Here is a 15,379-nt window from a genome sequence, read left to right as displayed (position 1 = left end):
CCCAGCACCAACACAGTCTCTCTCGGGGGCTGCGGGCGCGCTGTCAGTCCCACCACCCGGCCGCGTCCCCACACCCCTCGCAAGCCCTCTGGTCCCAGCTCCCCTCCCCCGGCCCCAGCGCAAGCGCAGCGGCTCTGGTGTGCGCGCGGCCGCAGCAGTCCCGGCTCAGGCCACAGACGGGAAGAGAGGCCAGCTGCGGCTGTCCCTCCCGGGCCGCGGCTCCCTCGCGCCCCCGCCCCCGTCCTGGCACCACCTGCTGGGACGGTAGTCCCGGCGGCGGCAGCTCCAAGTCCATCATGCTGAGCTAGGGACGGTGCTCTGAGGCTCCCCGACGGCGGCCCTGTCCCGGCTGCCGAGGCGCGGTGCGGACAGGGCGGTACTGGCGGCGGCGGCGGCGGCTGCTTCTCTAGGATCCTAGGAACTAGCTTCTCCGCGACTCGGCCCGACTCGCCGGCCGGGCTCCTGCCCGGCTCCGCCTCCCGACCCCCGAGGGCGGGGCAAGAGCCCAAGCCCTTCCTTCCCCCGCCGGCCGCGAGGTCTTAGCTTCCGAAAATCCCCCACCCCCGCTCCGGCTGACGCAAGAAGCTGGCGGTCCTGGGGCGGGAAAGGGCCGCGGGAGGGGGTAGCAGTGGGCGGCCGCGGGCGGGATGCCGGGAGGAGGGCTGCCTTAGGCCCCCGGTTCTCCGCTCTCAATTTACCCTTCCCGCAAATACAGCCAACGCTCTCCGCCCGCGGGATTAAGAGTTGTTTGCCGAAGGTCGCTGGGGTGCGGGTGCTTTGAAAGTTTAAACAGTTGGAACAAACACGCCTGGAGACCCCGTAAAGGCGCTGGTATCGGAGCTGCGCTTCCCTGATTTGGACTTGCAGAACCTTGCCCCGCTTTATCTCACCCCACCGCCCGAGAGTGGCGCCAGCCCCGGGGGCGGGGGCCGGAGGCTGGGACCCAGGCCGAGCGCACCGCGCGCCGCACTCTCTCCCCCGGCTCCCCTCCGGGGCTTGGGCCCGTTGGACTTGCCCGGGGTAAATGAGGACCGCGCGGGGAGTTCGTGCTCGCAGTCACCCTGAACGCCCTCCACTTACTCCCACGCCTTGCGCTCTCGTCAGGCTCTAGTCGCTGAAGGCAAATGAAGTCTCTTTTGCTCGGAGAGTGGTCGATGTTGCCCACCCGGAGCGTTCTTTTCCCGCCGGACCGTACACGCCACACCACAGATGGCGTCCTCTAACACCGTGCGATGCTACTACATGTCATAATCCTCAGAAGTTTTCTTTTCACGTACTCACAATATAATTTTTTAAATAAAAATCCAAAAGACCAAATTATAAAACTGCAGTGTGGCACCGTCCTGTGAAAACATGTACCTAGAAAAAAAATTAAAAGTTGTTCCTCAAAATATTAATGGTTGTAGGATCATGAATGATTTTTATTTTTCTCTTTGTTACTTTAAGTATGTTTTAATTCTACGATGAGTATGCATTACGTTCCACATTAAAAACAATTATTTAAAAATTAATCATTGCCCAGAGAAAACTTCAAGTACTTGAAAACAGGAATATTGTGAAATCTTATGATTTAAAAGAGAATAGATGGTTTGGTTTTGCTTTTTTCTCTTATGCAATAGCAATCTTTCTAACTCTTTAACAAGCCTGGTTTTCAGTTTCTAACTTCTTGGAATTATGCAAAACCAGGTGAAGTAGACAGTTCCTGGAACCGGTTTTACTATTTCATTCAAAAACCTGACGCCCCCCCCCCAAAAAAAAAGCCTGACTACAGCCGACCAATACCCCCAAAGCTGCACAGAACTTACTTTCTCTTGGTTGCGTAATTTGACACTCCCAGGATTTATCTGTAAATTTACATGTTCGAATATTCCTTAAGGTAAGTGAAGCCCAAATTAATCGCTTGTAAATGAAGTAAGTTTCTTCAACTTGAATTAAACTCTTTCAGCTGTTATGTGGAAAGCCTACAAAATGATCTGCAGGCTAACAACAAGCTCAGGAGAAATGATTTACAATGAACTTGACATGAAACATGCGAAGACAAAATGAAATGACATTTGTGCGTCAAAGAAGGGCACAAGAGTATATTGTTAACAATTCAAGTTACTTATTAAAATTAGTACATCCGAGAAGGTAGACTGTGAGCCCAGGAGGCAGGAGATAACAAAGTCATATACGACATGGTTGCTGCCCTCCAGGAGTTTATAAAGTGTTTGGTATTTCCTTGTTAGGCAACAAATTTCCATGGAGTTTAGACTGAATGAAATAAACTCTACTTTTGCAAAACTGCAATTACTGGGAGTATATTATTTCAGGCACCTGCAGAGTATGTATTTTCAAGGGGAAGAGGACAATATGATAAGAGTCTGAACATGTTTAAGAAAAATAAAGGAGACAGCTAAGGAAAAGCTGTTCGGCATTGTATGGTGGTTCAGGATAAGAACAGTGAACCCCAGTCTCAGACCACCCACGTCAAGGAGGTTCCTGGTCTTTGCAGAATTCTGAAGTAAGATCATATTCATGTGAGAACCTAGGCCTTGCCCTCTAAACTTATATATTGTGCTATGAGGGCACAGACACTATGGATTGAGAAGTTCCAGGAGAATGCTGGCTTTTCTCTCTTATCCTGGTGCCATGGGAGTTCTTTTACTGTCAGGCTCTCCTTGCTATTTTATTTTTTCTCTCAACTAGTTTTACATTCTACTAACCCTTGTACATTTCCATTGCTGTCTGAGTTCTTTGCCATCTTTAGAAAGAGAACCTTCCATGTATGCTTGAGATAGGGCAGAATTGTAGTACTTTGCCCCAGAGTTCTCATGAAAAACAAGCATCATCAGGTAATCCTTCCAAGTATACAAAGTTTGGATAGTGATGCAGTGACCCATTTATTTCAGCTGCTTCTCCGTGATCTAATCTGCCAAATTTGCAAGGCCCAAGAAACTACCTACTATTTCAAACTCCTTCATCATCTTGAGGCTTCTTCCCTCTTCTTTTCACTTCCTTTTAATTGTACTCTATGTTTGAGCCAGAAAATATCCAAACTCCCTTGGAATTATCATTGAAATTCTAAATTTGTCCAGCTTACAATTTAAGCGTATCGGGTAGCTAGTTTCCACAGATGGCGCCCAGTGAACCCCCCTCCTGATATTGATGTGCTTGTGTAGTCCCCCCACATTGCAGCAAGGCTGGCCCTGAAACTTGCTGGAAGTGACACTATGCCAAGTCTCCACCTAAGCTTTTTTTTTAATTAAAATCCTATTTTAATTACTTATTTTCTTGGCCATTTAATTATCACTTTTCTTCCACAAAAACTTTACTGTTGAACTCCAAATGTTTAACAGCTTTGAGTGAAACGAGGACCGTAATTCACTACTTCTGTAGGTTTTAGAAAGTTATTTACAAATGTCAGGAATACCACAAATTTGACATCAAGAATCATCAGAAACTTTAAAAATCTTCAGTTCAAAAGTTCATGTGGACCAATTTTAGTAGGTTCATAAAGTTACATCTTGCTACCTGGGTGCCATAATATATAAAAAAAAAAACACCGTAGAAATACACAAACAAAATTTTCCTTCATATTATAAAAATTACCTGTCTACAATCCTTAAAAAGTTGTAATGCACAAGAACCACTGAGCTCCAACTACCTTTCTTAATTTTATCACCACATCCTCTATGCAAATCATATGCCCTGGTCAAATTAGTCTTTTCATTTTTTTCCAACTATATCTATGATTTCCTACCTCTATATGTTTGTTCACATAGGTTTCCCACCCAAAAGTCCTCCTTTCACTCTTTCTCTTGCAATCTCATGCCCACTTAAAGACCTGATTCAAATAAACCATTCTCTATATAAAGATGTCCCTATCCTTCCCAACTGGAAACGATCTTCTACTATTTTTGGTGCCCTGTATCACTTACCATTGCCTGTCTATTCTATTTGTTACTTTTCCAATTAGATGTTAAGTTCTTTGGCATCTGTTGGCCACAACAGCTAGGTTGGTAAATACTTTATGCTATACTTGGCATTCTAGATGTTGAATGGGGATGAATATGATTTTCACTTTCTGGGAGTAGTGGCATAAGCAGTGAAAGAGGTTGCATGGACTTGGGGGTCAACATCCAATTCCAGTTCCTCTGTGTTACTTTGAAAAGAATCACCCCCTCTGACATCAGTGTTCTTAGCTCTAAAAAGAACGGGATGCACTAAGTAAACTTCTAAGGCTCATCTTGCTCTAAGATTGCTTTGCTTGGTAATTACTTCCTCTTCCTTTTTACAAATGAAAATGCACATTGATTGCTTATCCATAACCATGTTAAATTTAAAAAATACTTTACATGCAGCATTTTACATTTGACAGGAAATTATTGTTAGCAACTGAGAACAACTACACTGAAGAGATGTATTTAAAAACAGAAGTATCAGAAGAATTTCATTTTACTGTCATCTGTTCCAAGACCTCAAAGATGCTGGTTTAGAAAGGAATCAATGAAACATTTAAAATATATATTAAATACCTCTAGCTTAGGTTTGTTGACTTTGAAATATGACTGGAGAAAGAAGTATTCATCTAGCCCACTAATTTAAAGAAACATGAAATATTCTTTTGATATTTTCTCAAAATTTGTCATATGTGTCTTCAAAAAGAAAGATTAAATTTAATTTCTGTTAGACTATTATTCACTTTTATTCCTTTTCCAATTGGAATATATTTTAATTCATGTGTTCAAAAAAATCAGGCAAGGAAATATAAAATTATGTTGATTTTTAAATAACATCTTAAGGTTTTGCCATATTTGAATTGCCTACTTCCATCCAAATTTAATTCTAAATCAGGGAAGTCATCTTAATTGCAATTAAATAGAATCTTAGGTCTTAATGAAAATAACGTTGAAGGTACGTTACCCAAATCACCTCAAATTCACAGAAATTAACATTTCAATGCATTTTGCTCTGAAATGAAATGAACAGTTGTATATCACAAAAGCCAGTTTTAACTCGTATAGTTTCCTGCTCATAGTAGAAACCTTGCTCTACAGGAACTGCAATGCAGTGAGTAAAGAGAAAAACCCAGAAGTTTAAAAGAGTGCTTTTTAATTATGTATGTTGATACCTACGTAAAAATATATGCATAGGAAAAAAAAAGCCTGAACCTATACGCTCCAAAACGTTAACCACAATTATTCCGATTAGTTAGATTACTGATGATTTTTATTTTTCTCATTTTTGCCTGCCTATATTTTCCTAAATAAACATATATTACTTTTATAGTAATAAGCAAAAAAAAAAAAAAAAGTGGCAGTGGGGTGTAGGGGTAAGGGAGGAACACCTGCTTTTCTCCCAAGACACTGGGTCCATCTCATTTTCATATTGAATTTTAACCACAAGCTTTACCAATCTTTCCATTCTGCATTTACTATAGTGGAACCTGGAGAACTTGACCACATCTTTAAGAGTAGTTGATGGTAAGGGTCTAAAGACCCTTTGCTCTTTCAATCTGCTGCTATATTTGCAAAGTTTCACTCAGCAGAATAGGAACCCCCAGATAAAGATGGAATTTTATGAGTACATAGAGACTAAGAACCACAGCTTCCTAGTGATATGCAAAGTTGCTCATACAGAATGTTGCTGTATGGGGACATTAAACAGAGTACAGAAAAACACTTACACCTAGAGCTGTGTCTCTAAGACCGGTTACCAAATATGAATAATGGATGTTGAATATCAGACACTTTTCACTTTCATCTTTGTACTTTTCTGCATTGTTCAAATTTTTACAGTATGCATTTTCAGAATTAGGGGGGAAATCCACTAAACTGTTTTCATTTTGGACAAACAAAAGCAAAATGCAATGTCGGGATAGCAGAGCATCCTCATGGACAGTGTTTGCAAAGTCTTTAACATTCAGAGGCTAGAATGTGAAAAAGGGAAGTAAGATTTGCCAACATATTTCTTTCTGGCACAGACTCTCATTTTGACCTTTGAGTAATACTGGAATTAAAAGAACCTTTAGAGATCTTCTGGCCCAAAGATGGCAAGTAAGTTTTACTTTGGTTGCTAACACCGGTTGATTGGTAGTAACTGCCTACAATGATTTGCTGAGAAGAAATCAGAAGCAGCTTCCTAGTTTGGTAGAAGAGTTTCAGTGATTGATTAACAGTGTCTGCCATGGGCACAGACAGATAGGAGTGATTATAGTATCAGGTGTTTCCCCTTCCTGATCTAGTCCAACTCTCTACTTTTACATTTGAGGAAATTGAGGGGTGAAGTGGTTAAAAATGATCACAGAACGAGCTTTTGGCAGAGCCAGGTGTAGAATAACATTTCCTGACCCCTGGTAGTATGTTCTTCCAGCACAACAAATTGATTTGGACTTTTGAAGGCATGTCTAGCACTGGGCCAGACCTAAAGCATCAGGTATAAATTTTATTTACATGTCAGCACCTTATTTTTGGAAGAGATTTAATAACCCAGTTTATTAATGATAATAGTTATTTCATATATTTTATAAACATCCCCTACAAATCATGGCAATGTGACTAGGCCCAATATTATAAATCAAAAGACTGCAAAACAGGGCTTCCCTGGTGGGGCAGTGGTTGAGAGTCCGCCTGCCGATGCAGGGGACACGGGTTCGTACCCCAGTCCGGGAAGATCCCACATGCCGCGGAGCGGCTGGGCCCGTGAGCCATGGCCGCTGAGCCTGCGCGTCCGGAGGCTGTGCTCCACAACGGGAGAGGCCACGGCAGTGAGAGGCCTGCATACCGCAAACAAACAAATAAAAAGACTGCAAAACAATGAAATGAGTTGCTCATAGCTCAAGAAAATTATTTTATCTGAAACCGGCTGGATCTAAAGCCCAGGCTCTGTCTACTCTAGGTCAGGTCTCTGCAGAGTCCCTTGGCTGTGCTGTATTTACTGAGAGTACTCACAGCAGAGCTCCCTGAAGATTACATTTTTCCACATTTTGTTCAATTAATTCCCCATAGATGGGATGATAAAGTCTTTTTCACTAGAGAGAAAGCTTGCAAACAAGTATGAGAACAGGATTTCTACATTTAAGAACCTCAAAGTGAAGTGTAAGGAGAAACTAAATGGGCTATTTGCAACTTCAGCCTCTCCACCTAATGACAAGGTTCTAATATTTCTGTTTTAATGAAAAGGTCTAAGAACAAGACTATAAGCTATTGTAACCCTTGTACTTCTTCCAACACATTAAATTTCTCTGGTTGTATGCTTCTAAAAAGCCTAACATGCAGGTAACTTTAACGTCAGTTTAGAGCCATCTCTCCTCATAAGATTCAGGTACCAGTTCATCACATTTTCTTTCTCCTGGTGAAAAATAGATTATTTCAGTCTTTGGAGTTCATAAACTTTCAAAAGTCTGTGATGGTAAATGTACAAATTCACTTGCCTTTTTGAGTTTTGACTATGGGCCATGCACTTTATATGGATTATCCATTTAATTCTCTCAGGAGACCAATGACATAGGTATATTATTACCCCCTTTAGAAATGAGGAAAATGAGGCTTAGAGAGGCTAGCTAATTTTATCTATGCTCAAGCAGTTAGCAAGTAGCTGAGCAGGTCACTCTGGATTTAAAGTTCTTAAGCATGAAGATTTGCTGTCTCCCATGGATGTTTAAAAAAAATGGCAAGGGTTAATTAGGGAATTTGGGAAGAAATGTTTTCTGAAATGTTTTGCCAAAAATTATCCAAGTAATTCACTCATTTAAAACATAACAGTTGGGGCTTCCCTGGTGGCACAGTGGTTGAGAGTCCGCCTGCCGATGCAGGGGACACGGGTTCGTGCCCCGGTTCGGGAAGATCCCACATGCCGTGGAGCGGCTGGGTCGGTGAGCCATGGCCGCTGAGCCTGCGCGTCCGGAGCCTGCGCTCTGCAACGGGAGAGGCCACAACAGTGAGAGGCCCGCGTACTGCAAAATAAATAAATAAATAACAGTTGATGAAGTGTACCATGCTGGGCGTTAGAGGGAAGACCAAGATGAGTTAAACTTGGATCCTGCTCTCAAAGTCCTTATAGTCCTGTAATAAAACATTACAATTGACCATAGCCAAGAAGTGGTGAATGCCACAGGGCCGACAGTCAATCTGCCGAACTTAACAGCAGACGGTCACAGTTGTCTCTTCAGTTTTAAAGAAAATTGACACAATGATTTTTGTAAAACAGCTTTATTGAGGAATAATTGACATGTAAAATATGGCATATATTTAAATATACAATTTGATAAGTTTTGATATATATGTGTGAAGCCATCAACACAATCAAGATAATGAACCCATCTATCATCCCCCCAAATTTGCTTGTGCCTCATTTAACTCCTGTTTCTCCTTGTCCGCCAACCCATCCCCAGGCAACCTCTGATCTACTTTCTGTAACTATTAATTAGTTTGCATGTTCTAGAATATTATAAATGGACTGAGACGATATGTACTCTTTTTTTAATCTGGCTTCTTTCGCTCTGCATAACTGAGATTCATATATGTTGTTGCATGTAACAATAGCTAATTCCTTTTTATTGTAGGGTAGTATTCATCGTGGGGATATACCACAATTTGTTTATCCATTCACATGTTGATAGATATTGGGTTGTTTCCATTTTTTAAGTTACTAAGCCTTCAGGTATAAGTCTTTGTATGGATATACATTTCATTTCTTCTGGGTAAATATCTAGGAGTAGAATAGCTGGGTCATATGGTAGGAGTATGATTAACTTTATAAGAATCTGCCAGGCCTTTTTCAGTCCCACCAGCATTTTATACCATTTTACAGTCCCACCAGCAAACTATTAGAGTTTCAGTTCCTCCACATCCTTTCCAAGACTACTTGGTATAGTCATTCTAATATATATATATATATATATATATATATATATATATATATATATATATATATAATCACTGTGGTTTTATTTTTCATTTAATTCACATCTCCTAATGACTAAAGATGCTGACTATCTTTACATGGCACAGCAATTTTAATGTGTAATATAATGTTTTTTATATGTTGACTGAGAGGAAGGGATACACCCCTACAGTATGCTTCATTGTTAGTAACTTTGCTGTCAGATAAATCAAAGAGTTATGGTAAGAAAATATCATTAACTATTGATTTAAATGACATTAAAAAATCCAGAAAATATAGAATATGCATCTTAATGCAAATTTGAGTTATTAAAAAATAAGCTACAGAATACTAAGATTTTACTTTCACCTGGTGCCTGAGAATTTCTTCCACTCACCATGCATTGATGGACCCACTCGTGGTTCCTGAACTGCACTGAGAAGCAACAAGTATTATCAGTTTCTTTTTCCTCCTTGACTCCTCTCCTTTTGAAACCCTACTTGTTACCATGAACGATTTTAACCAAATTGGTTAAAATCGTCTATTAACCATCCTGAAAAGGCACTGCAGTTTCATTATTTAGGGGTCCTAAACACCAAATAAATAGATATTTTGTGACAATACTGACTTTTAAAATAGAGGAAGTTTTTCTGCACACTATAGACTTCTCCTTAAAGGAACATTACAAAGACATTTTTTACTAAAGTTTGCCTATTCTAGTCTCTTGGGGAAGTAAGACTGTATAGTCAGCAGCAAGAAATATGTCCTTTCAATTTCAATTGTCCACTCAAGGAAGAAGGACATATAATACCAATATTTAATCTCCTTATAATCAATTCAATAAAAAAATCATTGTGTGTACTGTGAGGTGCCCCATGCGAGACTTGCACTGACTGAGAACATACTATGAGGCTCTACTTCCAGACACCTTATATGTGTTATTACTAATCTTTACAACAACCACTTTACAGAACTCAATCTGGTACAGTAACTTGGCCGAGCCACACAGTTCCATGATTCAGTAACTTGGCTAAGTTTCCACAGCAGAGTTCAGGTGAAATCCTAGGTTATTTTTACTTATTTATTTTGTGACCGCTCCTCGTGGCATGTGGGAACTTAGCTCCCCTACCAGAGTTCGAACGCATGTCCCCAGCATAGGAAGCATGGAGTTCTGACCACTGGACTGCCAGAGAATTCCTTGAAATCCTAGGTTTAACTCATTCCAAAACCTTTGTTCTTTTCACTGAGCCAAGCTAGTCCCAAGATACCACCCAATTCTTTGTGAATAATTAAACAGTGTAGGGACTGTGAGCTATACTATAATTTTTGCCATGGACCCCATTTAAGTGTATGACATACTTTGAAGGGTGAACCATAATTTTATGCTACTGGGATATAATAAAGCCATAATTTTCACATTGAAATTCAATTTAAGATTTCCATGTATTTGTTTTCCTTTCTTGATTTCTGCTTACCAACCCTCTATTATTGATCTAAATCTGTAAATACATAAAAAGGAAATTATAAGGGCCCCTAGAAACCTGTATTTGATTGCTAGTGGCTCATAGGTGGATATGAAGAACATCGCTCTAAGGAATATGATTCAGATTTTATGGTTTGATACCATGGCCCAAGGTCTTCAAAGCCAACTGCCAATCAGTGTCAGATTCGATCATGGGACTGTATCAAAATTCTCTCTTTTACTACAGATCACCTTCATGATTGCAATAGTCTCTATTTTGTTTTGAGTGAGTTATGCATTAGTCCAGGGGTCCCCAACCCCCAGGTCGTGGGCTGATACCGGTCCATGGCCTGTTAGGAGCCGGGCTGCACAGCAGGAGGTGAGCACCAGGCAAGCGAGCAAAGTTTCATCTGTATTTACAGCTGCTTCCCATCGCTCGCATTACTGCCTGAGCTCCTCCTCCTGTCAGCATTATGGTGAGTTGTGTAATTATTTCATTATATATTACAATGTAATAATAATAGAAATGAAGCGCACAATAAATGTTATGAGCTTGAATCATCCTGAAACCATCCCCCCACCCTGGTCCGTGGAGAAATTTTCTTCCACGAAACCAGTCCTTGGTGCCAAAAAGGTTGGGGACTGCTGCATTAGTCACTCACTATAGAGTGAATGTCTTACTTCTCAGAAGGCTTAAGTTGAGAAGTGTAGTTATGAGGAAGAGATTGATATCAACGTGGCTAACAGAAGAAAAATCAGATACCACTTAATAAACGTAATAATAATATAAAAATATTGTAGGATCATTAAAAATATAGTAGATTTGATATGGGTATTTAAAAGATGTAGAGCAAAAAGTTCAAAAAAATGAAAGGTAAGGCTATAGGAAAGTTCAAGGATAAAAAGGTAAAGGAATATAATGGGGAAAAAAGTAACTTTATTTAAACATTGATCATTTTAATGCAGAGTACTGTAATGATCGAAACTAACAATGACCCAGTGTAATTTCATGGTCTTCATGAACTGGCGTTAAGGTACCCAGAAGTACATTGTGTTTACCATTATAGAGTGCTTTTCTCTAAGAAATTCTCTGTGAAGCAGCAGAGGATTTAACAATCAAATAACAATCATGCACTCTTTTTTTAAAAAATAAATTTATTTTTATTTATTTATTTATTTTTGGCTGTATTGGGTCTTTGTTGCTGTCCGCAGGCTTTCTCTAGTTGCAGCGAGTGGGGGCTAGTCTTCGTTGCGGTGCGCGGGCTTATCGCGGTGGCTTCTTTTTTTGCGGAGCATGGGCTCTAGGCATACAGGCTTCAGTAGTTGTAGCACGTGGGCTCAGTAGTTGTGGCTCTTGGGCTCTAGAGGGCAGGCTCAGTAGTTGTGGTGCACGGCCTTAGTTGCTCCGCAGCATGTGGGATCTTCCTGGACCAGGGCTTGAACCCATGTCCCCTGCACTGGCAGGCGGATTCTTAACCACTGCGCCACCAGGGAAGCTCTACTCTTTTTTTTTTTTAATTGAAGATAGTTGATGTACAATATTATATAAGTTACAGGTGTACAATATAGTGATTCACAATTTTTAAAGGTTATACTCCATAAATATAGTTATTATAGTTATAAAATATTGGCTATGTTCCTCATGCTGTACAATATACCTTGTAGCTTATTTTATACATAATAGTTCGTACCCAATCCCCTATCCCTATCTAGCCCCTCCCTCTTCCCTCTCCCCACTGGCAACCACTAGTTTGTTCTCTATACCTATGAGTCTGCTTCCTTTTATTTTGCTATATTCACTAGTTTGTTGTATTTTTCAGATTCTACATATAAGTGATATCATACAGTATTTGTCTTGCTCTGACTTATTTCACTTAGCATAATACCCTCCAACTCCATCCATGTTGCTGCAAATGGCAAAATTTCATTCTTTATTGTGGCTGAGTAGTATTCCATTGTGTGTATATATATATATATATATATATATATGCCACATCTTCTTTAACAATCATATGTTCTGAAAGCATTAGTACAAATTACACTTTCTCTAGCCTATATTTTGACAAATCCTGCTGGGTACTATGACACAGAGAATATAAGCACTAGAGACAGATAGATCTGAGTTTGCTTACTTCCTAGCTGTGTGATCCTGGGAAAGTTGATTTATTCACTGAATCCATTTCCTCATTTGTGAAATGAAGGTTGTTGTGAGGTTAACTGGCATAACGTATATAAAGTTACTTGTGAAGATGAAGCAGTTAGATCCTCTGAAATGATAACCCCAAACCAAAAAATTAGGATGTGAAAAGCATTAAGGTAATAATAGACTACTGCCAATTCATAAATATAAACTGTTTACTTCTTCTCATAAACGCTTGATATTTGGCATAATGAAAAGAACAACTGGTCTGAACTTGGAAGACCTAGAGATTCTTCAAAATGAAAATAAAGGGATTGGCTTAGACATAAGCTCCTCAGGGCCAGAGACTTTGTTATTTTGTTTTATCCCTATTGCTTTTTATTTAACTTGATATGGGAGACTCTTGATAAATATTTGTTAAATGAATAAATGATTGCATGAATAGACTTGTTGATTTCTAAATTTTCTTCCAACATCAACACCCTGCTTTTATAAGAAGATGACAGGAAAGAGACTGCATTGTATAAACACTTTTGTTGTGTTGTATTAGGGCACATGCATTAAAAATATCAACTGCTGGTTTGGCTAAGACCTTGGTATTTATATTGTAATAGGGAGGCTGTGTATGTCATTTTGTACATTTTTTGCTAATAGATACTTATTCATTTTCTACTCATTAAGGAATTTTCTGAGTCAAAGGAACATGATCTTGAGGGAGACTGTAACATGAGGTTTGCTTTATTGTGATGAGGGAATGTCAGATTCCGAATAGAAAATATTTTAAATAATTTTTAATAATGGCAGTGGAAAATAAGGAATAATTCTTAATGTTCTCTGCAACTCTTTATGTTTGTAATTTAGGAGCCACTGCTGGCTGAATTCTCTGGTACTACTGCCAAGAATTTGAAGACTGCATAAACATTTTCATTTGCTGAAATGTTAATGTCTTGATTTCAAAACCACATAATACTTAGTCCATTAGAGCTAATGATCCCTACCATTCACTTTTACATTGCTACCTAACTCAGAAATATTTTACAGTCCCAATTCTACATATGGGATTGAATGTGCTATTTAAGCCCAGTGGCTCACTGTGAGCCTGCAGAAGGAGATCAATATTGATCTCAGCTGCTTATCTTTGGTCTAAGTGGATTTGGCACTGTCACAACTGCATGATTTCAGGGACTCAGAAAATAATGCTTTCACTGCCTACTACATACTTTTTAAAAAGTTTCCTACTTGCTTCTCAATGACTAAATTGTTGGCACTGGTTTTCTCTGAGTGGTAAATTTAGGAGTAGGGGAATGTTTACTTCCTACCTTATGTATTTCTAATTGTTTGATTTTTTTTAACAAGCACTATTTATATATTAATATTTGAATAAGTAACATATGCTCATAACTCAAATATTTAAAAACTATAAAAGGTAAAATCTCTCTTCCTTCCCTATCTCACATTCATTAGATCTCCTCCTTTTTTCTCTTCCCAATCCACTGTTACTGGTTTCTTGGATATTATTTCAGAATAGTTTATGTATACACAAGCAAATACTTATACATATATATTTTTCTTTTTATCACACAAAATGTAGCAGATAGATAGTGCATACTGCTATGCATCTTGCATTTTTCATTAAATCTACCTTAGAGATTTTCCCATGTTGGTACAATATATAGCACATCCTCACTATCTTCCTTTTTTAATTTCTGTCTTTTTTATGGCTGTATAATATTCCATTAGTATATATAAGTGCATCATGATTTATTTCACAGGTTTTGTATTGATGGTCATTGGATTGTTTCCAACCTTGCTATTACAAGTAATGCTTTAATGAATAACCTGTATCTAGGTCATTTTATGTGTCAAATCTATTCATAGGATATATTCAATTAGAAGGGATTGTTGGGTCAAAGGGTATGTGCATTCATAAGATTGATTGATCTTGCCAAATTAACCTCTATGGACTTATTCCAATTTACAATCATACAAAGATAATCAAACTTTTAGATTTTTGAAAATCTGATATGTGAAAAATGATATATCAGCATAGCTTTAATTTGCATTTCTTATGTGAATATCTTTTCATATATTTATGGAATTTTCCATGAGTTGTTATGATATTGAGATTTATAATAAGAAATATATATTTGGTTTTCTGGCACAGAGCTCCAAAAACCCTTGGAATTTCCTAAGTGATGAGAGCAGTAAAGGTGTCTCATGTTAACTTTTGGAAAGCACCTCAGGTTGAGGGCTGGTTGACAGGGGAGCCAACGATGTGATTAGAGGGGTGGAACTTTCAGTCCCACCACCACCTCTCCACCTCCAGAGAGGGGAGATGGGCTGGAGATTAAGTTCAATCACCAAAGGCCAATAATTTAATCAATTATGCCTGTGTAACAAAGCCTTCTTACAAACCCAAAGGAAGAGGTTCAGAGATCTTTTTTGGGGTGGTGACACATGGAGATTTAGGGAGAGTAGCGAGCCCAGAGAGGGTTTGGAAGCTCCTTAACCTTTCCGCATACCTTGCCCTATGCATCTCTTCCATCTGGTCGTTCCTGAGTTATATACTTTTATAATAAACCGGTAATCCAGTAAGTAAAACATTTCTCTGAATTCTGTAAGCCGCTCTAGCAAATGAATCAAAACCAAAGAGGGGTGTCATTGGAAACTCCAATCTATAGCCCTTCTTTAGAAGTACAAGTGACAACCTGGACTTGCTACTGATCTTTGAAGTGGAGGGTGGGCATTCTTGGACTGAACCCTTAACCTGTGTGATCTAATGGTATCTCTGGGTAGATAGTGTCAGAACTGAGTTGAATTGTAGGATAGCCAGCTTGTTGGCATGGCAAAACTCCCCCCACCCCACACCAGAACTCTTTAGTTGTTTATTCATTTCCATTACCCATTTTTCT

The 15,379-nt window shown here is 39.4% G+C and overlaps 1 protein-coding gene across 4 annotated transcripts in view; it reads right to left on the bottom strand.

Annotated features, from left to right (window-relative positions):
- NFE2L2 (NFE2 like bZIP transcription factor 2) overlaps positions 1-15,379 on the bottom strand; it is a 183,834-nt gene that overhangs the window by 34,746 nt on the left and 133,709 nt on the right. Inside the window, exon 1 of one of the 4 annotated variants that reach the window (XM_082658478.1) lies at positions 1,081-1,210. The exons of 2 other annotated variants lie outside the window; for them this stretch is intronic. Coding sequence is in view for 1 of the 2 variants with exons in the window: in XM_082658475.1 (XP_082514601.1) it covers positions 254-298 (45 nt within the window). In the remaining variant the exon portion in view is untranslated. Of the gene's footprint in view, positions 1-253; positions 462-1,080; positions 1,211-15,379 lie in introns of those variants that run through there. One more of the 4 variants, XM_082658475.1, reaches the window with a different exon arrangement.

The sequence above is a fragment of the Grampus griseus genome (assembly GCF_964374135.1).
Source record: "Grampus griseus genome assembly, chromosome: 7".
In the NCBI taxonomy this organism is placed as follows: domain Eukaryota; kingdom Metazoa; phylum Chordata; class Mammalia; order Artiodactyla; family Delphinidae; genus Grampus; species Grampus griseus.
Note: the sequence above shows the minus strand (reverse complement) of the source record. Positions and strands in the feature narration are given on the sequence as shown.